The sequence below is a fragment of the Peromyscus maniculatus genome, chromosome 3 (genome assembly GCF_049852395.1).
Source record: "Peromyscus maniculatus bairdii isolate BWxNUB_F1_BW_parent chromosome 3, HU_Pman_BW_mat_3.1, whole genome shotgun sequence".
Lineage (NCBI taxonomy): Eukaryota > Metazoa > Chordata > Mammalia > Rodentia > Cricetidae > Peromyscus > Peromyscus maniculatus.
In genome coordinates, this window is record NC_134854.1 from 4,442,039 (window position 1) to 4,467,708 (window position 25,670).

The following is a 25,670-nucleotide window of genomic DNA, read 5'->3' on the forward strand; positions in this document are numbered from 1 at the left end:
CAGACGCCAGTAAGTATATGGGGGAGGGTTTTGTGGTTGTTTGTTTTTAATAAATACAGATTTCCTTAGGATTTCTCGGAGCTCTAACCTCTGGGGCAAAGAAAAGAACTGCTGGGGTTTGGTGATGAAGAGCCACTCCTGAAGGCCGATCACGTGCAAAGCAGCAGTGCCTCTACTCCCTCACTACAGGATGGAAGTTGATTGTTAGGGACTGCTTATCCCAGTTTAGAGTTAAATAAAGGCCATCATAGTTTTGTAATCTTGCTTCTCCTGTTAACTTGGCTCTGTTTTCCTGTGTAACTTTGCCCTGGTTTGTCTCTGTGGAGCAACAATTCCTTAGATGCCTTTCTTAGGCCTCCCCTTTCTCATTGCTTACTCACTGCAGTCTGTGTTCTGTTCTGGGTTTAGCAGCACATTGTACCTGCTTGAATTAGCCTTTTTGTTTGGCTGTGGTCATGAGACTTGTCATGGCCCTGCACTCATTCTGTAGATTTTAACGTCATCTCCACTTTACTAAAAATAAGCCTTTTTTGTTGTTGTTGTTGTTGTTGAAGTTGCCCAGCCCAAGGAGAGATGAATAAAGAAACAAAATCTCACCCTCTGAGTGCACCAGCCAAAAGAGGAAGGAGGGCCTGAATTGGGAATCTGAAGAAAGCTAAATGTCATTCTAGATTTTCCACTGGCACAGCCCACAGGCATAGACAGAAAAATGACATGTTCTCTGAAGTTGAAAAAGTACCATCCTGTAAATTTTACAAAGTGATTTGGGACTGGATGTGGACATACTCAAACCTTATCAGTTAAGACCTCATCAGATATACCAGATGCAGCAAGGAGTACAACACCCTCATCTGGAACCCATAAGGAGGTGGTACCTAGTACCACCTAAGTACCACAATGGCAATGACAGCCCTGACCTACCCACCTTCTGACTCCCCTGTGTTTGTACCAGGAGACCCATAAGCAGAGAACCCCAAGTTGTCCTAGGGGCTTCTTTAACTCAGACTGGTCCCTGGTATTGACACAGCCCACCGAATTGCCATCTGCCTGTCTTCCATCTTTCTGTCTGGACCTGCTGCTGTCATCCATCCATCCAGCTGTTCTGTCTGGACCTGTGCTGCAGCATCTGCAGCGCCCTAAGCAGCTGTGCTGCAGCAGCAGTGCTGGCCTTCTCAGCGGGTTCGTCATCACACCTGACAGATTCCTTGGCATTTCTGTCTGTCTTCCCCCTTTGAGCCCTTTACAAATAATGCTAGGCAATTTAACTTTCTGGAACCCAGGATGTTGTTCATGGAACTCGGGACTTCTGTTGCTCTCAGGCTACCACTGTGCAGCTAGAACTTCTCATTATTTAAACCAGAGATAATGTTTTAAAAGGGAGTTGGGGAGAAAATGTTGCTTTACTTCTGGGGAGACAGAGCACAACTGGAAAGGAAATGTATGGGTGATTTCATCCACGTGTACTCCCTTTAAACCTTCCATGTTGGTGCTCCAAAGTAGGACCAGTGGTTATCTTTGGAGTAACCGGAAGAGCTCAGGAGCGAGGTCTGCTTTGACTGTCAGCCTTTGACAAGAAGATGTAACTTTAAGTCCTTGAAGTTAAGGAAATGTCAAGCAACGCACTTGCACACTCTCCTGTGACTGGTCCCAAACAATACCTGTCCACTTCACCGCTGTCAGCTCAGATCTGAGTTGTTGGAGGGCATCTGCTAAAACGAACTAGTAGCTTATGGATACTCTGACTCACTAGTGAAAAGTACTGTAGTGATTACTTAGAGATAGTTGTAACCTAATATTTTAGATTCTCTTTTGTTATGTAGACTTTTATATCTTTAAAAAAGTTATTTAGGAATATATATGTATATACATATACACATGCAATAACAATTAGTGAAAAAAGAGGCCATGAATTTGAAGGGGAGTGGGTAGGGGTATATGGGAGGGTTTGGAGAGAAGAAATGGAAGGGAGAAATGTTGTAATCACATTATAATATCAAAAATAGAATAAATTTTAAAGAGAAGAGTATACTGTATACATTTTATTGCATTTGTAGGGTTTTTCCCCCTCCAGTTCATATATCATTAGCTAGTGTTTACAAACACCAAAAATTAGAAATAACCAAGATGATTCTTTCAGATAAACCTGCAGGTTGAAGATGAGGGAATAATACGAATACACTGCGAAAGTTCTGTGTGTGGTTCACTCTTACTATACATGGTTTTGTGTTTGCTACTGCTTTTGTTTTCAGATATATGTATATATATAATCACTTTATTCTTTATATTTTAATTGATATATCTTATTTATCAATTCTTTAAAGTATCTTCCCATAGGTAAACTCTTAAAAGCCTTTGTTTTTTTGTCTTATAAGAAATTATACTTTTTTCTGGTATTGTCTTGACCAAGTAAAACTGTAATGCAGGATGTGACAAATTGTCTCTTTAAAATTAGATGCTTCAAGCTAATGTTTTGAACTACCCTGCTATGAGGAAGAGAAAGGAAAATGCTTGTAAGAGATTATGTCTTCTATCTTTCCCGGTGTTATGCTAACGCACTTGCTAGACTTTCCCAGAAGAAAATGATACAAGTGTAAATGATGTCTCCATGCTGGATATGGGGGTTTAATGGCATGAATTCTTCATAAGAGAAATACAGACATTAGAGGACAATTTTATCCCATTATTCTGCAGGTTTTGCAATCTTGAGAGCAACAGAATAGGAGCTACCTCCTTTAAGGGGAAGGAAGATAGAGACAGTAAGGGGAGAGTGAGGCCTGTAGACTTCCCTTTTCTTCTGAAGGTAATTGTTACCCACCCTGACTATCCCCCAATAGTTTTCTGCTTCCCAAATATGAGATAGAATTCAGAATTTTTTCACTCTTTGTTCTGTTTGAAAAAAAAAAAAAAACCTTAGTATTGTTATTCCACCCTTATAAAAAGTTTTCATCTGTTTTTCAAGACACATCAAGATCCTAGAGTGATAATACTTCATTACTTAAATAATATTTTCTAGTTCTATTAAACATTTTTATCATATCAACATTTTATACTGATAATTATGTTTAAAAAATGTTTTTCTTATTTTTGTAGACCTTTTTGTCTTATAATTCTTATTTAAAAATTATTATAACATAATTCTTTATTGATTATAATGGAAATCCACATCATGTACCCCAATCTTGCTCACCTCCCAGGCCCTCCACATCCTCCCCTCGCTCCTACAGCATCCTCCCCAAAGAACCCCACTACCCAAAAAAATCAGTCAAAAACAAAAAGCAAACAAAAACACCTTGCTCCTCCATCCTTCAGACACCTATTCACTCATCCTAGTGACATTGGATGCTGCAGTGTGTCACGCAGTACACCCCTGTCTTAATTGGGATTTTTATTACCATAAAGACACACCATGACCACAGCAACTCTTACAAAGAAAACATATAATTGGGGTGACTTGCTTACAGTTTCAAAGGTTCAGTCCATTATCATCATGGTGGGGAGCATGGTGGCATGCAGGCAGATGTGGTGCTGGAACTGAGAGTCCAACATCTTGCAGGCAACAGGAACTCCACTGACTGACACACTGAGGGAAGCTTGAGCAAAAGAGACCTCAAAGCCTGCCCCGACAGTGACACACTTTCTCCAACAGAGCCTCACCTCCTAATAGTGCCACTCCCTTTGGGGACCATTTTCTTTCAAGCCACCAGAACCCCTTTGTCCAATCAGCCCCACCCACTAAATGTTTATTGCGTTGAGTCATTGGTCTGGTTCAAGGCCTCTGGTACACCATCATTACTGATCCCCATCAAAACTCCCTCAGACATCCTGTTGTTGCACAAAGCCATGGAGATCCTGAAGTTTTTTTTATTTTATTTTATTGAAAAGATAGGGTAGTATAGAGTTTAGTGACTCACCTGACAATGTGGTATGAAGGATAAACGTCTTATAACCAGCAACGTTCTGTCATGATTTCATTCATTGCCAAGGATGTTTGGCTTTGTGTATTTATTGACCTTCATATCACTAAAAGGATATTTCAAATTTGTTTATAGTATGTAACGATAGAAATAGTGATAAGTCATTTTTATAAATTCTGTTGATCATCGTTTCAGAATTTTCATCACTGTAGCAAAATCCCTGAGAAAAAAGAGCTCAGAGGAAAAAGGTTTTGTTTGAGTTCCTGGTTTCTGGGTGTTTGATCCTGTGGCTCCTTCCACTGGCATCAGGCTTGTGGCAAGGGAGAACACCATGGCAAGGTGGCCGGGTAGAGGAAAGAGCCATTTGGCTCATAGCAGGAAGCAGAGAGTGCAAAGGGCCTGGACAAGGTGTTTGTTTGCAGGGATTCCTTCTGTTTCTTGGTCCTCACATCCTGACGATGCCATATTATTATTTTCTCAAAGAATTACTTTAGTGATTAAGGTAGCTCCTCAGAATCCAGCCACTCTCAACTAAGCCCCCATTCAGGTGCGAAAATTTCAAGATGTGAACCTTTTGGGAAGATGCTACTCCATTTCCAAACAACAGCAGTAAACTAGTTTCAATTAATTTAACCACACAAACACGTTTGTTTGAAAATATATTTAAAATATATATAAAAATATAAAGTCAGTATATGTTTTAAAGTTTAAAGTGAATTATATAGATGACCTATTCAATTTTAAATGGAAAATGGTTGTTTTTAATAAAATATTGTCATTCTAATATTTTCTTATTATCATTAGTTTAAAAAATGTGATTAACTCATATTTGGCATTTTTATCAGGGCCATGAACTTATGGCTAAATAATTGTAGGCCCTAGGGGAAAACCTGTTACTATTACTTTAAGTACTATTATTATTTGAGACATACTATTAAGCCAGCTCCTAATGACTTATTGTTATACTGGTGGATCAGTGTACAGCTCAGCCCTTATTATTTTTTTTCAGCAGATAGTGCTAAATACAGAGATTCACATCTGAGTAGGTAAAAGAATGAGATATTGCAGAATGCTCAGCCCTAAATGGGCTGTGTATATCATACCTTGTCCTCCCAAGGCTCAGGAATCATTGAAGAAGAAAGAGTATAGAAGGCATAGATGAAGGAAACAGTATTTTATGGGCACAACAAGGCATTGATTGCATGAGTGAATTCACAGCATTGGAGACAGCATGCACAAGACTTCTGAAGCCTCGGCCACATAAAACACCAGCATAGAGGGGAGAGATGGGCACAAAGCCCCACCCCTGACCAAGAAGTTACTGAAAGTTGATAGCTCCTAGGAGAAGGAGAGTCAGTTTTCTTTAAGGATGTGGGCTTTGGTGGGTTGACTACTCTTCAACTAAGGCTAAACCTCCAATGGTTTAAGACTAGCACAAGCTGTGCATAGTGGGTGTTGTTTTTAAGACTCAAAATTGGTTGAGTAGGTGTCTTAATTACAGTTTCTATGGCTGTAAGAAACCTGACCATGTCTGGGGGACTAGTGAGGGGTTACGGTGGCATTTGAACTTTGGGCTGAAAAAGCCTTGAGTACTCAGAGCTCAGTGGACTGCAGTGAGCAGCAAGACAGTAAGCTGCATTCCTCCAGGGCTGCTGCTCTGTTCCTGCCTCCCCGTTTCTGCTTCTAGATCCTTCCCTGACTTCCCGCAGGGATGGAAGGTAACCTGAGAGTTGTAAGATAAAATAAAGCTTTTCCTCTCTATGACCAGCCTTTGGTCATGGTGTTTTATCACAGCAACAGGAACCCCATCTAAGACAGTAGATAGAGAAGGGGAAATGGATATGGAAAGAATGGGAGGTGTCAAAGTACATTGTATTAATATTCTCAAAGAACTAATAAAACGGGGAAAATATGTAATTAAACAAGATGGCATCTATTAAAAATTGATATAGGTAAATTTTGATTTAAAATTAGTAGCACATAAAGAATGAGCTTTCATCATGGCATTTTCCCAAGTAAAGTCTGTTTTAATTGTATTTTTTGAATTTTTGTGTAAGTCAACTAATATTCTTAGGGTAACCTTTTTTACTTGCAAGTAGCTTAAATAATCCTATCCTTGTCTTTTCTACTCTATAATATTTGTGCAAAAATAGTTGATGTAGTATGTAAGGCATCTGCAACAGCTTGCTTATAATATTAAAACTGGAAAGAAATATAAGATCCATCATCAGAAAATTGGTTGATAGAGCCTTGTGAATAGAATCTCTTATAATCTTAATAATAATTGTGTGAGTCTATTTACCAGATAAAGATGTTAAAGATAATAGGATTACATTAAAAAACAAGGTACAGCTGGGTGGCAGTGGCGCACACCTTTAATCCCAGCATTGGGAGGCAGAGCCAGGTGGATCTCTCTGAGTTCGAGGCCAGCTTGGTCTACAGAGGGAGATCCAGGACAGACTCCAAAGCTACACAGAGAAATCCAAGGTACAGAATGACCACCCATGTCCTAGTGAAACTTATTCTACCATTTTTCTTTAATCTTTGGTTCAAGTGTGTCAGTGCTATAGAAAATTTTGATATGCCTAGGATTTGTGAAATAACTATGAAATGTTTAATTTTTCATCTATCAAAAACTTCCTTTCTGGCCGGGCAGTGGTGGCGCACGCCTTTAATCCCAGCACTCGGGAGGCAGAGCCAGGCGGATCTCTGTGAGTTCGAGGCCAGCCTGGGCTACCAAGTGAGATCCAGGAAAGGCACAAAGTTACACAGAGAAACCCTGTCTCGAAAAACCAAAAAAAAAAACCAAAAAACAAAAAACAAAACAAAAAAAAAACTTCCTTTCTGTAAGTACCCTTTTTCTTACAGATTTTCATAAAACTGCCTTAATTGCTTGTGTTAATACTATGCTAGACATTTTCATGGCTCTGACAAGATACCTGAGGTAATTTTTAAAGAAGGAAAGGTTAAATTTGGCTTATGATTTTAGAAGTTACAGTCCATGGCCAGCTGGCTCCGTTGCCCTCCGGTTATCCTGGTAGGGCAGAGGATGATGGTAGCGAAGGCACAGTAGAGCACAGCTATCCAGTTCCTGGCAGCTGGGAAATGGAGAGGAATCTGGGATGCCAGGAACACCCCCAGTGCCCTTCCTCCTCCAACCAGGTCCTATGTCTTAGTATCCCATTCAGTGTGGACTCAGAATACATCAACTCCTCCAAGTGAGCACCTTTATGACCCAGCCACTTCTCACTAAAGCCACCAACTAGAGACCAAGCATTCAATATTAAACATTTTGGGAGGATTTCATATCCAAAGCACAACAGATGGCATGTATTAACATACCTATATTTAACATTGCATAAAAGCATTATGTTTATCATTATTTATAAACATTTTATGTGACTTATTGTTTAATTTCTGCTCATAATTTTCAGATTGGCAATTCTCATATTAAACTTAATTCCAAATTTTTAGAGGTTATTATATTATTCAGTTAAAGTGTTGATGTTTTTTATTTTGTATTGGTGAGGTCATGGATGTAGGAGTATTTTTGCAATTTTTCAAGTATTATAAATGTAAGTGGAACCAAAAAAAAAAAAAAAAAAAAGCCGGGCGGTGGTGGCGCACGCCTTTAATCCCAGCACTTGGGAGGCAGAGGCAGGCAGATCTCTGTGAGTTCAAGTCCAGCCTGGACTACCAAGTGAGTCCCAGGAAAGACGCAAAGCTACACAGAGAAACCCTGTCTCGAAAAACCAAAAAAAAAAAAAAAAAAATGTAAGTGGTTTTTACATATTCACATTGCCAGTGGCTTTGCATGGCTTTATTGTATTTAGGCTTACCATCAAAAGGACAGTGACTAATCAACAGACACAAACAGATCTAGGACAGAGAAACACACTTGTTCAATGTAAGAGAAGGGTACCTACCTGATAGTAGCTGCATAGAACAAGGGCACAGTTTTATGTTTAGAGTAGTAGGGGGCAGAGAAGAGAGAGAGAAACAGAGACAGAGATAGGCAGACAGAGAGACACAGAGGGAGAAAATTAGAAATAGCACAAGCCCTTGGAAACCTCAAAGCCCACCTCCTGTGACATGCTTACACCTCAGACAGTTCTGCCAACTGGGGCCCAAGTATTCACTGTATGAGTCTATGAAGACCATTCTCCTTCCAACCACTGTGCCCACACTGGGTCCTCTGCCAGAGAAACAAGTCCTCTTAACTCATGAGCCGTTTCTCCAGCCTGTAAACACACCTAACCTTTTAACCAAATGAGACTGAGCAATAAAATTTAAACTTCCTTTTCGTATCACAGTTAAATTATAGATAGTTTGAAATGTTAAAACTTCTAAAAGAAGTACAGGTCAGTGTTCATATAATCTATAATAAAAGAAAGCCATCAAAATGTTCAAGTTCATAATCAAAGGACTGAACTGACAGTCTAGTATTTTTAGACTGCTTGTTTTAAAAGACATTAACAGGAGGAAAGTAGAAACAGTGGATAGAATGATCTCATGAGATTCTGTAGTGCTGCTTATAGACCTCGGGTGTTAGTTACCATACCTTTAAATACTGAGCTTTTTTTCTTCCTCTCTCTTGTTAAACATTGTAAATTTATTTTTATTTTTTATAATTTCAGACATGTACAATGCACTGTGAACATATCCACTCCCATTACCCTCTCTTCTTTTACTCCTGCAGACATCCCCCTATTTTCTTCCTAAGTCATATACTTCCACGTTTTACTTTTTTTTATTCTTGTGCCTGTAGCCACAGTTATAGAATGTTTGTGATAGCATTGTCCATGTCATATCTAAGAAATAGCACTGAAAGACACTCCTTTGCATCCTCCAGCCCTGATAACATCCCCACTCTTTTTTAAGTGATGTTTACTGGGTCTGGGAGGACATGATACAGAAGTCCTGTTTAGGGCAGACAGCAATCACATACGCTCAGCACTTTGACCAGTTATGAATCTCTGCATTAGCTTCTACCCACTGCTAAAGCAAGCTTCTCTGACCAACACTGAGAGCAGCACTAGTTTAAGGCTATAAAAGTAAGGATTTAGAAGACAGTTTGGCCGGTGCTTAGCTTCTTAATCAGGAATTTATTATATATTTATAACATGAATTTGAATTAAGAAAATTTGGATGGCTCCAGTGCAACCATGTTACTGCTCATGATTTTTGAACATACTTCAAACATAGAGGTTGGCAATATTTGAGGACCTTTTGCATTCCAGGCATAAATTAGTTCTGCAGCTATTTGGAGATAGTGGGAAATAGCCAGCTCTTAAGATTGAAGGGCAGGGATGGTGAGATACACATTTACCAGGCAGCAGTAGCACATGCCTTTAATCCTAGCACTCGGGAGGCAGAGCCAGTCAGATCTCTGTGAGTTTGAGGTCAGCCTGATCTACAGAGTGAGATCCAGGACAGGTACCAAAATAACACAGAGAAACCTTGTCTCAAAAAAAAAAAAAAAAGAGGTACACATTTACTTTTATATCCTTTTTTTTTTAATTTTTCACATTTCCATTTTTTTACATCACCTGTACAACTATCATTACTTGGCAACAAATTATCCCATCATATATCCACATTTTACATAACTACTTTAGAAGAGTAGGCATTCAGTGTGCTCAAATCTCTGCTGTTATATGGGATAGTATAGTAGATTTAATATGTAGCATTACTTGGTTGTATAAATACTGAATGAAAAGCAACAACATGTATCTTGGCTCTAGATAGAAATTCCGGTATACCTTATTTAATAGCCAATGCATAATTAATGTTAGTTATTTCAGTCGGTGTATGAACCAACCTGTGTTTTCATAGTCAGGAAGTCCTGCTGTGTTTGTAAAGGTGCTTTGTACATATTTAATTCGTTTGAAGATTTACACTGGAAGTCTGAATCCTCATAAGTAATGTATCCATACAAGTACAGAAGGGCAGTGTGTTTTGAGTCAAGCCAATTGATAGCAAGTGTAATATTCTTTTATCACTCAGTGTTGAAAAAGAAGTAGGAAGATAAGAATTGGTATCAGTTGCTGAAAGTGTTGGAATATGCCAGTTAGGTAGGAAGTAGTGAAGTGCATTGCTGAACTGAAGATGCACTTACTACCCTCTCCGCTCTTCTTAGGCCTTTTCCAAGGGATGTGGGACACATGGGATTTTAATTCATCACTTTAGAATCATAAGTACTTTCTTACTGTACATATGTTCGTTTCTTTGTCAATATTTTATATTGCATTTTATGTGTATGACTCCTTTGCTTGCACGTGTATCTGTGTAATACAAGAGTTGCTGGTACCCGCAGAGTCAGAAAAAAGCATCAGATCCTCTGGAACTGTAGTTATACATAGTTGTGAGCTGCAGTATGAGTGCTGGGAGTCAAACCTGGGTCCTCTGGAAAGGCAACCAGTGGCCTCAGCTACGGAACCATCTCTCTAGTCCCTTGTTCTTATTTTTCACAGGGGAAGCTATCAAGATTGTCTCAATCTGTGCTTATATAGGGAGATGTTAGCATTAAAAGGTACTATAGAATTCTACCATACCATTTGTTCCCCTCTTTAAATTTGCACATTGTTAGTGTTTTTATTTTTATTTTATTTTATGTGAGAGAGGATGATGCTTGCCATGGCATGTATGTTGAGTTCAGAGGACAGCTTTCAGGAATTGCTTCTCTCATTACACTATGATGTGGGTTCTAAGGATTGAACTCAGGTCCTCAGGCTTGTGTGGCAACACTTTGACTGTCTGAGTCATATCTCTGACCTTAAAGCTGCATTTTTTTTTAGTGGAATTAAAACATCAGTCTTCTGGCTGTTGTCATTAGGACTCCTGGTATTCTTGCTCCTCAGTTTCTCCCAGCCTAAAAGCATATTACTTTTGCTTTCCTCATTTCATAAAATGGCCTTTTGTATTCTCTTTCCTTTGCTCAGAAATTGCTTGTATAGAATATTCTTCTACATTACTACATAGATCTATAATATAATGATTTATTGCCTACCAGACTCTTAACCTAATTACCATACTGGTTTGGGTTATAGATCACTACTACCAGCTACTATGTTCTAGATTAATAATTCCTTTTTACATGTTATATCATTTTGTGTGTATATGAATATTGCTTATTCTGAAATGTGTTGATTGGGTACCTTTTCTGACTCATAGGATCCTCTCCCTCATCACCATGCCTAGCCTAGTATTATTTCTATAGTTTTAATATTTGAAAAATAATGATGATATTGAGACAAGATCAACATATACATCTGTCTATGTGTGTGCTCATGTGTATGTGTGTGTGTATGCATGTGTGTGACTTAGTATGGTGGATACATTTTGAAAATAATGACAAGTTCTGTTGTGCAAGCCTCATGTAGTAATACCAAAACAAAATCCATGTAGCTGATGCATTTGTAGACTCTGTGGCATCATCATTCTGTATACAGCATACTGTTGACCAAAATGTTATGCATCCTGTGATTGTATGTGTGTACATATATTTTTATATATCTCCTCTATCATATTCAATGTTATATATCTATAATATATAGTGTGCATATCCTTTGTGTACCATATATGTAACATCAGTGGTATGTATATGATTTGTACATGTATACATATATTTGCTCTGATTTATTTGTATGCATCTGATAAAAAGGGATACTTTTATATCTGTTAAAGACAATCTACCAAAAGTGCAGAGCTACAATCACACAGGGCAGTATAAAGCTAGCAGCCGGAGAGAAGCTTCCAGATGAGTTTTAGCTTAGTTTATCTGTATCTTTCAAGCAAGGTGTATGGTGTCTTTGGCAATACGGTCTTGTCCATCTAGTTCTGGTGGGCAACCAAGAGAAAAGGCAATAGCCTGTATTATTCTGGGAACTTCTAGGTTTTTCTGACCAACAATTTACTGAAGGTGTCCCATGCCTGGTACAGGGCAGAGCATTATTTGGCTATGCAGAATAACTCCCTTCCAGTTGTGGTCTTTAACTCACCTACTGTAATCAGCTTACACAGTAGGTTTCAGTCTGCCTCCCATAGCTCCTTCACTTCGGATAATCTTCTCTCATTGCTCCCGACCTCCTGTGTCCCCACCTCATCCCTGCTGAACCTCTCAACTCCCAGAATTCCTTTCTCTACTTTCATGTTGCCTGTGGTCTTCTAACTCAACTTCCTTAAGACTTCCATCTCCTACCAGCTCTTTTCTACTCTGACTCCTGCAGGTTCTTCAAGTAAAACACAGAAATCTAAAGAAACTCTATTAACAGGAATCCATTTTAAAAGATGAGTAAGTTCTGTGGAAGCATATTAGGTGCCTCCAAGACTACTAGGACTCTCTGATCCTAGTCACAGCAAAACTATCCACAGACAGCCTTAAAACTGGCTATCTGACAAAGAATTAAGAAAGGCTTGTTAAAGGAATCTCTTCCAAACTTTCCAACGAGACTTCCCAGCCAAACTCAAGACTTCCACTTCTACATAGTACACTGAGAATACCTTTCTCCTCATTTTGACTCTAATTTTATTTTATTCTTTTCTGCCTTTGCTTTACCACAGACTAACTTAATTCAGTGAAATGGCAAAAAAAAAAAATACAAATAAAAACAAGAACTTGATATCCTATTTTTTTAGAAGTCTGAAATGGAAAGGGGGCAACTTTTCCACCCTACATGAGCCCTTCTGGACTCTGACTTGAGTCTCAAGAGAACAGCTTTCATCTAGATGCTTGTTTCTTCAGTCATTGCAATAGTCTGTTAGACACATTATTGCAATATCAATGCTATGATAGAAGACAGGCATATAACACTTATTCAGTTTTTAAGATACTTGTTTTTGAGAGTTAACTTTCTAAATAAGATTTATAAAATAAACCTTCAGTGATAAATTGGTTGTTTTTGACATAATACAAGAAAATTGGCGTTGTTTAGTGTTTTATTTTTAAACTGAATCTGTAGTTTGTTAAACCCTTAATTTTTCTCCCATTTGCTGCATTTTGTTCAATGGTGTTTTGTTCATGCTGTGCCAAGTCTCCCTACCTGTTATCTCTCAGAATTTCAAGAAATACTGATAAGATTTTTTTTTAATATCAGATGTGTGCCAGTTGAGTTTGTCAGTAAGCTCAAATGAATTGGTGTGTGATAAAGATAAGATGATATTAATTAAAAGATAAGCCAAGGAAACATGTTATTTTGTTATGATGATTTGAAAAGCCAGATGTCAACAGACTTATTTCCATCCCTAAGAGAATGTATTGGAAAATTAGTTGCAGATTGTTGAAAATTTTATGAAGCATATTTTATTCTTTTTGAAGGATGCTATAAAAAGTCATGTAAAGAAATAATCTAAGATAATTGTTCTTACTTTTCAAAAATTAAAGATAGCCAATATTTAGTAAAAACTTTCCAAAGGTGGAGAGAGTAAAGTTCCATGGTATGTAAGAACAGCTTTCTGCAAAGCTGTCTCCTATATAGACACCCATAACAATTTCCCCATTCATAAAGATGCTGTTGCATTGTTCATTGTAACTAATAAAATAATAGATTTCACTAGGTACTTCTATAATGCCTTTTCTTAACCTAAATTCATATAGCATTCCCATATTTTGTAGATCAGTATGCTAATTTTTGAGCAGCTGAATAACTATTACAAGCCATAAAGCTTACTGTTATTTTCCTTTGGATGGTGCCATCTGTCAGAAAGAAAAGCAAAGATGAAAATCTCATTGAGTCATAAAAGATTCTCCATTGCTTAATGCAACTTTTATAGAGACATGTCTATCTACGTGGAGAAATTAATGCTGCATATTAAGGACAATCTTTCTTACTTCACTGCAGATGGGGAACTCAAGGAGATTTCAGCACTACCCACCCTCGGCCTGTGGTCAAAGTGAAACTCTTCACAGAAAGCACAGGGGTCCTCGCCCTGGAAGACAAGGAACTGGGCAGGGTGAGTTTTTCTCATTTCTGACTGTCCAGGATATCACCGCACTAGCATGCTTCAGAGGAACATTCAGTATTTCTCAAGTGAAACTTGTGTTCATAAAGTATTTAAAATCTGGCTAGCAAGATGGCTCAGTGGGACAAAAGTACCTGAAGCCAAGCCCCATGACCTGACTTCAATCCCTATACTCCATATGGTGGACCTCCACATTAAGCATGGCTGGTCATAAAACCTCCATGGGCACACTATTGCATGCAGTTGCCCCCATGCACACACATGTATATACATACCCAGGCACACACAAAATAAGTTAACAAATGGGGGAAAGTATATAAGACTTTGTAATTTTTCATAAATCCATATTATAGCTAAGCATAATTATGTATAAATTAGAAAATATTATGATAGGCTTTAGATGTGTAACAGGTACATGTGAGCTCAGAGTCATCAGCTCCATCTCCTCTGGCTGCAGAATGTCATTCATACCGAACCACTTGTCCCTGCTGGTGAAATGTTGGTCTCATTTAATGATTCTGCTGAAGGGTTGAAAGATCATTTTTAATGCACAAGGCTACCCGCTGTTTCTATCTGCAGCACTTAGCCAAATTAGAATACCTCTACAGGGCATTCTCTCTTCCCTCTTCTGTTTTCTCATTGAGGTGGTCTTCCTCACACAGCTTTTAATACTGCAGGGGTATATTTCCTACACACACTGCCTTCTATCTAGAATGTATGGTTATAAGCCCTGTGAATTCCTCATGACATTAAAGGGCTAAGTAGTCCAGTGATCACTACAACCCAGTGTGGAAGGTGATTTGCTGTCTAATGAAGTGGATATGTTCTGAGGACATTATCTTCTGCTCTGAATCCAGATCTGAAAACAGCCATCACAAATATTTTTAAGAGCATTAACCTTTAGAGTTCTTACTTATTTTTTTTAATATTATGGATGACTTTTTCATTTTAGGTATAGAAGAACACTGGCAAGCATTTTGTGTTTGGGGGATTTTCCCTCTCAGAATCACGTTTTTCTTCCAATTCCTCTTATCCCTCTCTTATGCTGTTAGAATTTTTGAATTCTCAAGTTCCAGATTACTTCTTTGACTTTGACTTTGTACAAGCATTGGACAGCTAAGCTCAACTTTTTCTTCATGTAATCATATAGTCACACCTTTATTCATTCAGTAACGGTGCTGTAGCATAATGTAACAGAAGATCCTCAGAGAGTGCATCTGATCTTACAGATTTATGAATCAGAGTTGTTCACTTAAACTATAATTATATTAATTTATCATATCTCCTTATTGTAACTATTTTTCAGTATTAAATAGTGGCTCTTTGAAACCTAATTTTATAACTAGTTCTTGGATATTTTAACTAATTTTTAGATGATTAAATAACATATTTAATCCATTTTGAAGTTGAACATATGAGTAATACATTTCGTATATAATTGTAAATCTGAGAGTACACTTGCATACCCTTAAAAAAAGATAATTTTTCTATCAGTTTCTCAACTTTAGTATATAATATCTTGAGCAAAATACTTAGTATTGGGTGCTGCCCCATTCATTTTATGATATTTAATGTCATCTCTGTCTCTTAGTCAATAATGCCAGAGTGCAATAATAAAAAATGTCTCAAGACATTGCTAGATGTCCTGCAGAGACCCATGATGGAAAACCATTGGTCTATATTAACAATCTAAGTAGGTTTGAAGAACACAAATATTATTTGTGTGTCACTGACTTCCAAAGTTATCTTCCTTCCTTGGAGCTTCAGATTTGCATACTGAAACTGCATACAAGAAGAACATGGGATTCATACCATCATAAAGAAATATTCCATACAGGCAATGTCAGTCAGTAACCTAGAGGTCCCTCTGTTTCTCCTTCCCTCATCCTAATATCCCACCTCTTCATAAGTTCTGTCAGCTTTCTCTGGAATTTTCCTGATCCTTCTCATCCCTTAGCATCTCCACTGACCTAATTCAAGGTATCCTATTTATCACACATGCTGCTGTAAGAACTTGCTGCTACTTTTTCAGTTGCCACAATGGCCCCTCTAATTCAGCTTTTATATTTCAGCTACTATGATTTATTAAAACATCAGAAAAACTCCATTGTTCTGTCCTTAAAATTACTCAGTGTCTCTCTGGTTATTGGAGGAAAAAGTCAACTCTTCATCTTAGTGTAGCCTGATAGGGCGCTCTCTCTCTCTCTCTCTCTCTCTCTCTCTCTCTCTCTCTCTCTCTCTCTCTCTCTCTCTCTCTCTCTCTCACACACACACACACACACACACACACACACACACACACACACACATCAACACACATATCAACCAGGTGTATCAAAGGCATTGCCACGTGGAAAAGAAATTGTGATAAACAAATTTAACTGTGTTGAAAATGCAAAAAATAAATTCCCTTAGAAGATTTTTGAGAAAAGACTCAGCTCTAAGTCACTAGCCAAGAAAAATCAGGGCATTCTCACCTGGCCAGAAGGCTGGCCTCTGTGGTGTCACCACTTCCTCTGCATCCCGCTCATACAGGGCCGCAAGACGGCCATGCTGGATATCTGTGTCATTCTTCCTCAGGCCCCGACATGAGCCCAGCCCACACATGAGAAAGTTGTCAGGCAAAGCCACACTGGGAACAATGTACAGAGAGACTGGTCAGGACTCCTCAGTTTTCTCAGGTTATGAAAAACAACGCTGATGAAAGATCCGAGAAGAATAATAAGACGTGAACAGTAAATGCAAGTCAGTAGGTTGGTGAGCTCTTGAAGCTGAAATGTTACTAATTGCTCAAATCCAATAGCATTTGTCATTTAGTTGGAGTGATGGACTGTTTTAAGCATCTTGCTTTTGATAAATATCCCATGGTAATACAAACTCTTAGTTTTTTAGAAAACTGGGTCAAGTGTATATGAAACTTTTCTGTACTAATTTAGCAACTCTTATGATATTATTAAATTGTTCTGTAACATAAGCCTTAGTTACAGGAAGACCTGTAATAAAAATATTATTCAATATTAAGTGCTATTGATATGTTAATTATGAACCTATCTGTGTGTTTCATAGAAAGAAACTGAGAACATAAATAAATACTGTAGGGATCCCATAAACACATACTTTTGAGTATATATGAATACATTTCTTAACTAGAAACTGATACTGCATATGAACTTTGGTTTCTAAATTCTAGTATCACTAAAGAGACTAGCGGTAGTGGTGAGCCTGGAGCAGGGGAATGCGCGTCAGTGCCTCTGCCATCGATGAGTTCGGAAAGTAAAAGATAGCATTCTGTATCATTATTTTTGTCTGTTTTGTCTTGGTGTCTGTCCCAGTAGTTTCATGCTTGACCACTATGTTCAAAAGTAACTGAATGGTAAAAACTATTGAGAAAATGTGTATTCTCTCCTTATGCAGATTACTGTCAACAATGAGTCCATGATATAATTGTTCTTCCCTGAGAAACTCAAGGATCCCTTGGATCCTTTCAGCAGAAGGAGGAGGGTGTGTGCACCCCATTGACACCTTTTTGAACAGCTTTAGGATCTGGTCATCTTTAGTCTCCAGACCTCTGATCCCTTGTTTGTAAACTGTAAACTGAAGGGAAATAGAAATGTATCTTTTCTTGTTCTAGTGCTCTCTTATTTTGTTTAATTACTAGCTATTATTAATACTTATATTACAAACATAATTCCATTTAATCTTCTTGGAGGGTAGTGGAAACACTCTCTTTTTAAGTAAAAATAAGAATCTATATTTATTTGTGATATACATATAAATACAAATATAGATAGATACATAGATGGATGGATGGATGATTAGATGGTTGATTGGATGGATGGATGATGTGAAAGTACAATAAACACTATGAAAAAGGGGAGGTGTCTAAAAAGAAAAGGGTGGGCAAAGGGTCATAAAGGAGGATAGATATTGCAGAATTTTTTCATATTTATAATACAGACTTACACATACACACGTGTGGTGTGAAAGCAAAACAGGAGTATTTGGAGGAAAAAGCAGACTGGTGAGAGAGAAGAGGAGTATGGGAGGGCGGTGAATGGGATGCTTATGAACAGAGTATACCGACAGACACATAAACATTTCCTAAGAGGTGGACAAAGAGTGGTGAGTACCAGAATTTGGTTTTATGACTGCAGAGTATGTTCCTCATACCAAACATGAAGTAGCTATGACTGAGAGAATTAATACATTTGAAAGTGATTTATGGATCAAGGTATAGGATGATTTAAAATCTTATGATTTAGAAAACAGGAATCAAAAATTAATGAAGTAATTTTATATGTGATATGCATTTTAGGCTTTTGTCATTTCTACAGTGATTTGATGATTTGAATCATATTAGGTACCTTCTGTCTACTTGTGAATGAATTATATTCTTGGGTAGCTGTTTAGTTTTTGAATATTCTTGGGTACAGATATATTTTGAAAGTTCTATCACAATAAGTTTTTAGTTTTAGAAATGTTGATATATGGGGTAGAAAGTGGGCTCAGCAGTTATGAATACTGGTTGCTGTTCCAGAGGACTAGAGTTCAAGTCCCAGCACCCACATGGCTCAAACTGTCATCACTCCAGTCCTAGGGATCCAGCACCCTTTTGTAACCCCGGCGTGCATGTGGGACACACATACGTACCCACAAGGCAAAATACCATACACATATTTTTTAACTAAAAAAAGAAATGCTGATGTAAAACCCCCTCTCCTCCCCAAAAAACAAAACAACAACAAAAAACAAACAAACAAACAAACAAACCACCTCTCTAGAAGATTTGAAAGAATACAACTTCTAATAGCAGACCTCTCCCTGAGGTGAGCTCAGGAAAGCCTTTGAAACACTGCCAGGCCATGCCAGTGTGCACATGCTGAAGAAGCATGCCAGTTCCTGATTCTGAGTTGCAGCCAGGGTTGAGACCTGGTGACTGAGGGACAGTGGGAAACAGCCTCACTGCATGCAGTGGTGAAGTGAAGGCTCACAGCTAAGGTGGCGCTCGGCAGCTGAAGGTCCTCTTATTTAGCAGCGGCTCAGCATGTGGATTTCTTTGTGGGTGCCATATGCAAATACCTATTTATGGAAGTGGAAATGGCATATGGACATTTTCCATCTGAATGGATGTCCAACTCTTTACCAAGTGTGAGGAGGATACCTGGAGGCAGTACTGGGATTTTTCTAAGGAAACAATTATGAATGTATGCTCTCTCTGATAAACAGCCAACTAGTTGAGTGCTCATTACAAAGTGGATTTGTCCTGAAATCTTTGAAAAGTAAGGCTTACCTTACATTGATGTATACAAAAAAATCAGAATAGTTCCATCTATTTCTGTGCAATGCAGTTTCCATTGAGCCTTTCATATTGTGTATCACACCTGTATAATGTGTAAATGTTAAATGCAACTCGTTTGCCAAGTGTTTTGCTTAAGTACAGAAAAAAAAACTTTTGGAGAATTCACCAAATTTTTTAGTCTTAGAAGTAGCACCACCAAGGTTTGCTTGCTTTCTTTCTTTTTCAAATGAAGCAGCATTTCACTATGTAGCTGCGATTCCAGGGTGGCCTTGAACTTGAGCCCCTACTGCCTCCGTCTCCCAAGGACTGGGATTGTAGGCACAAGCCACCACAAGCAGTTAGGCTGAGTTCACAGCTTTGGTGTCCTTCTTTCCCGGGAGGATGGGGAAGCATTACAATCAGAGTCTATTTTCCTTTTCAGTGCAGCAGATTCGGAACATGTTTTTTTTAAGTAAATTTCACAATTGAAAAAAAAATGAGGCTGAAATTTTATGCATCTCTTAAATACATGTTTTGGAGATATTCTTGTTATTAAGCCTTTATTTTATGAATTCCCTTTATTTACACTCCACTGTAATATTTTTTAAAGTTAGAAGTGTTCACATCCAATGTATGAAAGTGCTATTTTTGTTTTGTTTTTTGAGACAGGGATTCTCTGTGTGTAACAGTCCTGGTTGTCCTGGAACTCGCTTTGTAGAACAGGCTGGCCTCAGACTCACTGAGATCCACCTGCCTTTTCCTCCCAAGTGCTGAGATTAAAGGCCTGTGGCACCATCATCTGGCCTCTAAATGCTATTAAGTGTGCTTATTTTACTGATATAAATACAATGTGGAACTAGTAGATGTAGATTTCAAATCCATTTTAAGTATTAAGGTATAAATTAGCCTTATACAATTGATTATTCTATGGAAACAAACTTGTCTTTTAAAAACTTTATCACACCTTTATTTCTCAAGTGAAAATTAGCTTTTATACTTGTCTTTTTCTTCAGGTGTTTCCTTTATTTGCTTTTCTTGAGCATCAAAATAGACTCTAGGGAGTTATCAGAGGCTGTGTAAGCTTTGTCTTTAGTCTTGATGAGAGAGACACTACCTTGGGGCATAGCCAAGCAGCTAACTGGAGGACATTGTCTTACAAAGTGTGCTGTTTCGGCCACTTTTCTCTTTCCCTCTTTTTCTCTGGATATATTATTTGTAATTAGTTCCCCCTCCATTATTTAGGAGCCTTAGTAATTCTTTAAGCCAAATAGCATGACTAACTGAAGTCCCATATATTAGAACAAAGAAATTAAAATATTTCCCCAATTGTCTAGTTTATAGAGTCATTGTGAAGCATTTCTGTTCAACATACAAGGTCAGGAATAGATTTTAAATGTTGATTGTGTAACTAATCATTGTAATGTTTTTAATAAATAATAATACAGTTAATTGATAAAAATCACTTCAGGCCTTTTCTTAATTCAGACAAACAAAATTTATATTCGGGAGGATTTTATTTTAAAGGGCCAGCACATTATATGAATTCAGAGAGCAGCAGAGATCTGCTAGTAAAGTCATAATCGTAGGTATTTTCTCCAATTTGAAAGAAAAGTTTAATATCCAATTTTATTGAAATAGCCAGTGCTTGGTGACTGCTGTCTTAGATATTGGATTTATATCATTTGCAGCAAAATGAAATGTGGATTCTGTTACATTTCATCTGTCTAACTCAGCTCACTGTACACAGGAGACCTTTCATTTTTGTTATTTTAGAGTGTGCTACAGTTTTTCAGAAATTGAAAAATAACACACACAAAAAAATACCTCTGTCCTTCTTCAATCTTTATTGACATATCTCTCCAGAGAATTGCAGTCAAAGCTCAGGCTCTATGCCAGAGACAAGAAACAGAGACGGGCAGGAAAGGATCAGAGATACCATGTCTGTACTTCATCTCCTTTCTAAATATTGTTTCCAGCACAAGTTAATTGTGTCTGGTTTATAAAGCACGTACTCTGGCTCTTGAAGGCAAGGTGACTTGATAACTTACACTAGTTAGTGGTTCCTCGGTGAGTTCATCTGTCACATTCTGAGGAGATGACCAAGATCTTTGCTACAGAAGTAGGAGAAAGCATGGCTTGCCTTCTTAACACTAAGAGGAGCTGAGCAAGCTGTAGATTGGTGCCCTCTATGATGGCAGTCTGGAGGGCATTATAGCCATAGAAGCTGACATTTCTCTACATCCCCAGAACAATAAAGGCCCTCCTCTGTCCATGGCAGAACAAATGGTAGGGTTAAACACTGCACCAATTCTTAATAAGTGTGTTTTGCTGTTGCATTGTAATTATACTTTACACTTTCTTAACTCAGTAACGACTTCATGTGATTACTTGACAGCTACTACCTCTTTGATGAAGAATCTGTTTAAGTAGTTTGTCCATCTTTATTACTGTATATGTTATACAAAGTACTTGGACATGCCTCAAGTGCATGTTGGTCGTACTCACCCCCTTCCATTTTATCCTGTGCTGTCTCTGATGCCATAGTGGTTTCCTCTTTTCAAACAGTCTTTCTTATTTCTTCAAATTAATTTAGTTTTCATTGTTTGAGAGTCTTATACAAGTATATAGTGAATTTCTGTTCTTTTCACCGCTGTTACCCTGTCTAGCGCTCCCCTCCTCCTGCTGAAACACTTCTTCCTAGCAAGTCCACCTCCTGCTCTCATGACTTCATCGTGTGTGTAACCCACTGAGTTTAAGTATGTTGCCTTCATGAGTGTCAGAGATTTTCTGAAGCATGGGCAATGTTGTCAGTGACCACATATTGAAAAAGGTGCCATGCTTCTGTCAGCAGCCACTAACTGCCAGGAATCTGGCAGAGAGGATTGGGACCTCATGAGCCCTTCCCATCTCCACCATACAATGTTGATGAACCAGTCTTGTGTAGCTTTTATGGAGGATACAGGGAGTTTGTGATCGCACTGGTCAGGTAATTTCCAGAAGATGCTATTGCATAGTACTGGTCCCCAAATGGCTCTTACATAGTTTACTGTCCTCTATGCTATGAGAGCCTTTGGATGGGGAGGGTGATATAATTGGCCTGTTTAGGGTCAAGAACTCCTCAGTCTCTTATTCTCTGCATTTTGAGCCATTGTGAATCTCTGTATTAACTACCATCCTCTTAAAATAAAGTTTTTCCAACCAAGGCTAAGAACTGCACTAATCTATGGTTGTGAAGATAAGTACTTAGAAGTCAGTTTGATACCATATCCATTTATCAAAGCAATAGCAGTAGGTTCTCCCCTACAGTGAACCCACATGTTTTTGCTATGTACTAAATATGAGTTCCTTCTTGTGGAGCAAGCTTTGAATCCAATAATAAAGCAATTAGTTACCCCCATAACATTCATCCCATTATTGTGCCAATGGGCACATCTTGTCAGACCTGTCATTATTTTACTTCAGAGTTCACAGCCCCATAAGACTGACTTCTCTTTGCCAGCAGCTTGCATTATATCTTCTAGCATTGAGAAAGCTCACCAGCAGGGGAGAAGCTTTCAGCTTTATCTTTCCACATTCTGTGACCAAAGCATGTGATGTCTTCAGCAATAGGGTCTTCCTATCAAGTTCTTTTGGGAAACCGGAAGCAATGGCAATGGCATGCATTGTTTAGGGGCCACTTAGACCTCCTTGATGAACAACTTGTAGGAGGTATCCCATGCTTGACTTTGGGAGCTTTGTTTAATAATCTATGGTTTCTGGAAGGAGCATTAATCCTCCCTCTTCTCCCCTCTCAGGCCCCATGTAGGTTCCTCTGTTCAAACAATTTTTTTTATTATTTTTAAGTGAGTATATAAAATATTTCTATGTGGCTTTTTCATACATCTTCCATTTTAACTCTTCTCCACCCTTTCCTCTGCCCTGTCTTTCCACCTCTCTCCCAATATTCTCCCTTCCAACTTCATAGCACCTGTGTTCTGTTATCTGTTCTTTCCTGGGGCCTTTATCCCCTCCCACACATGTACACACCCCCAGTGGCCCCTTTCTAGTTTTCTGGCTTTTATTCCAAGTTTATATTGCTTTTTTGTTTATTTTGAGCTTGAGAAGTTGGTATAGTTTTTATATATACACTACTAGATTATAGGATATAAATATTTTATTCTTTATACTGTGTTAGAAAGAAGTTTTACTTTTCTTAAGTCCACTGTACAAACTTTCTTCTTTATGACTCATGCTCATGATGCTGTATCAAGGACATTTTGCCAAACTCAAAATCAGAATTCTTGATTACCTCTAAAAGTTCTATTGTTTTCAGTTTTAACTATTGGGGTTTTGCTCCACTCAGAATTAATTTTTAATCAAGAGCTACATAAAGACTAATGAAGCATTTTATTACATATAAATCAACAATTTTCTACATAAATGTGAGAAAATCATTCTTCACTGAATTTACTTAATACCTATATTGAAAAAATTTTCCATTTCTGGGCATCTTTTTCTGGATTTTGTACTCTACTCTATTTTACTGTTTCTCTATATTGATATCAATACTATGTTGTTCTGGTGACATTAGCTTTGCAATTAATGTAGAAATAAGGTAGTTAGCATCTCCCCATTTTTTAAATATACCCTTCTGTTTCCCACCTCCATTCTCCTGTCTGTGCTGTGGTTATTTCAGGTAATTTGCTCTGCCTTATGAATTTTAGAATCAGATCATACATTTCTATCTAAGAAACTACTTCAATTCCAGAAGATTGACTGCCCTAACAGCACTAACCGGAACTAAGGTGGACATGGTATATTCTTCTGCTCATTTGAGTTTTAATTTTTCAGAAAAGTGTTATACAGATTTGGGGTATATAACTTTTATGTCTTTTAGTAAATTGATACAATGATTATTTCATATCCTTTTAATATCTTTGAGTTCAAGATAGACTTAGGATATTGTAGTTTTAAAGTTTTCATTGTTTCTATGAACAAAAATCCAGATTATTTTTAGGAAGAAAAATATACCAAGTAAATATACAGTGACATATTGTGTTAATTCATTTTTATCCCACATAAAATGAACAACCTAGCCACAGTAGCCAGTGGCTCTCTTAAAAATTTGTGATATGAGGATGAAATAATAGAAACCTGTGGATGATTTACTTCTTAAGATTCTAATAGGTCCAATTTAGCTGCAAAAGATACTAAGTAAGTGAAACTCAAGTTTTATATTCGACTTCATTCCCAAGAAAATCTATGGTTGCGTATTTCACTTATTATATAATTGGCTTATATTAAATCTAGAAGTGCTTAAGAAACAAGACCAGTTGTTTTATCACATCATTTCTGTTTTGTTTGTATAATTTGAAGTTAAAAATGATAGTATAGCCCATTTATTTAAGTCACTTCATTTTCCAGATACATATTCTACGGTGCAAAGAGACAAAACTAAATTTAAAAATATAGTGGTGCCTAGAGGATAGTCACCATCTAAGAGGAATTCCTGGGGTCATGTTTTAGCATTATGTCCTTCTAACAATTTCTGCCTCACAATATATGTTCAATAAATGTTGAAGAATAAACCTTTCTGGTAGTTTGCCTTGCTCAGTTTTGTTTCTCCTATGCAAAATTATAGCAAGGAGGAAATGGATAACTTTTGCTTAAATGCCTGAGATCATAAGCAAGTGATAAATTGAAACATCTATTATAGAACAATGCATGACTTGGACCTAGCATTGAAGTCATATATACCCAGTGAGACTCTGATGGAGAAGTCATATATACCCAGTCAGACTCTATTGGAGAAAACTAAATTTTCCTTTGCAAGTAGGTGTCAATCATGGATAGATTCTTGGCTAGGGATGTGAGCTTGTCTCTGCTTCCCCCCTTCAATGGTAGAACTGTGACTTGAACCTGTGCAGGTCCTGTGCATGTTGCCAACATCTTTGTGAGTTCTTATGTGCGTCATTCCTGTCATGTCTGGAGAATACTGTTTCCCTGATGTCTTCCATCACCTGTGGCTTTTACAGTCATTTCATGACCTCTTCCTTATAACTCTCTGAGCCCTGAGGTGAGGGGCTTTCTGAAGACCTCCTATTTAGAAGTGAGTATGCCAAAATCTCTCACTGTCCATATAGTGTCCTGCTGTAGTCCCTGTGTTTGTTCCCATTCACTGCAAGAGAAAACTTCTCGGGTGATGGCTGAGCAAGGCACTGATCTTGTCTTTCTGTAAAAGCAATGGTAATATATGTGACACAACTGCTTATTGTTGTTTGCAGTTCCTTGACTATTGGGTATTTTTATTTGAAATGGAATATTATTCAGCCCAAAGTGTAGGAAATCTTATTATCCTCAGCAACGGGGGTGATGCTAGAAAACATTGCACTAAGTGAATTATGCCAAGCAAGAAAGACAAATACAGTATCTTATTCCTTATATGTGAAAGCGTAGAATCAGACTTGTGGAACTGAATAGAGTGGTAGCTTGATTTTGCATTGAATAGAGCAATGCAAGTCAAATGGCACAAATTTTTA

The 25,670-nt window shown here is 37.8% G+C and overlaps 1 protein-coding gene across 10 annotated transcripts in view; it reads left to right on the plus strand.

Moving 5' to 3' along the window:
* The window catches only part of Cadps2 (calcium dependent secretion activator 2), a 544,863-nt gene that overhangs the window by 277,725 nt on the left and 241,468 nt on the right, over positions 1 to 25,670 (plus strand). For all 10 annotated transcript variants that reach the window (XM_016006862.3, XM_016006864.3, XM_076566153.1 and 7 more), the window contains exon 7: positions 13,754 to 13,865. In XM_016006862.3, the coding sequence (XP_015862348.3) occupies positions 13,754 to 13,865 (112 nt within the window). The remainder of the gene's footprint in view (positions 1 to 13,753; positions 13,866 to 25,670) is intronic.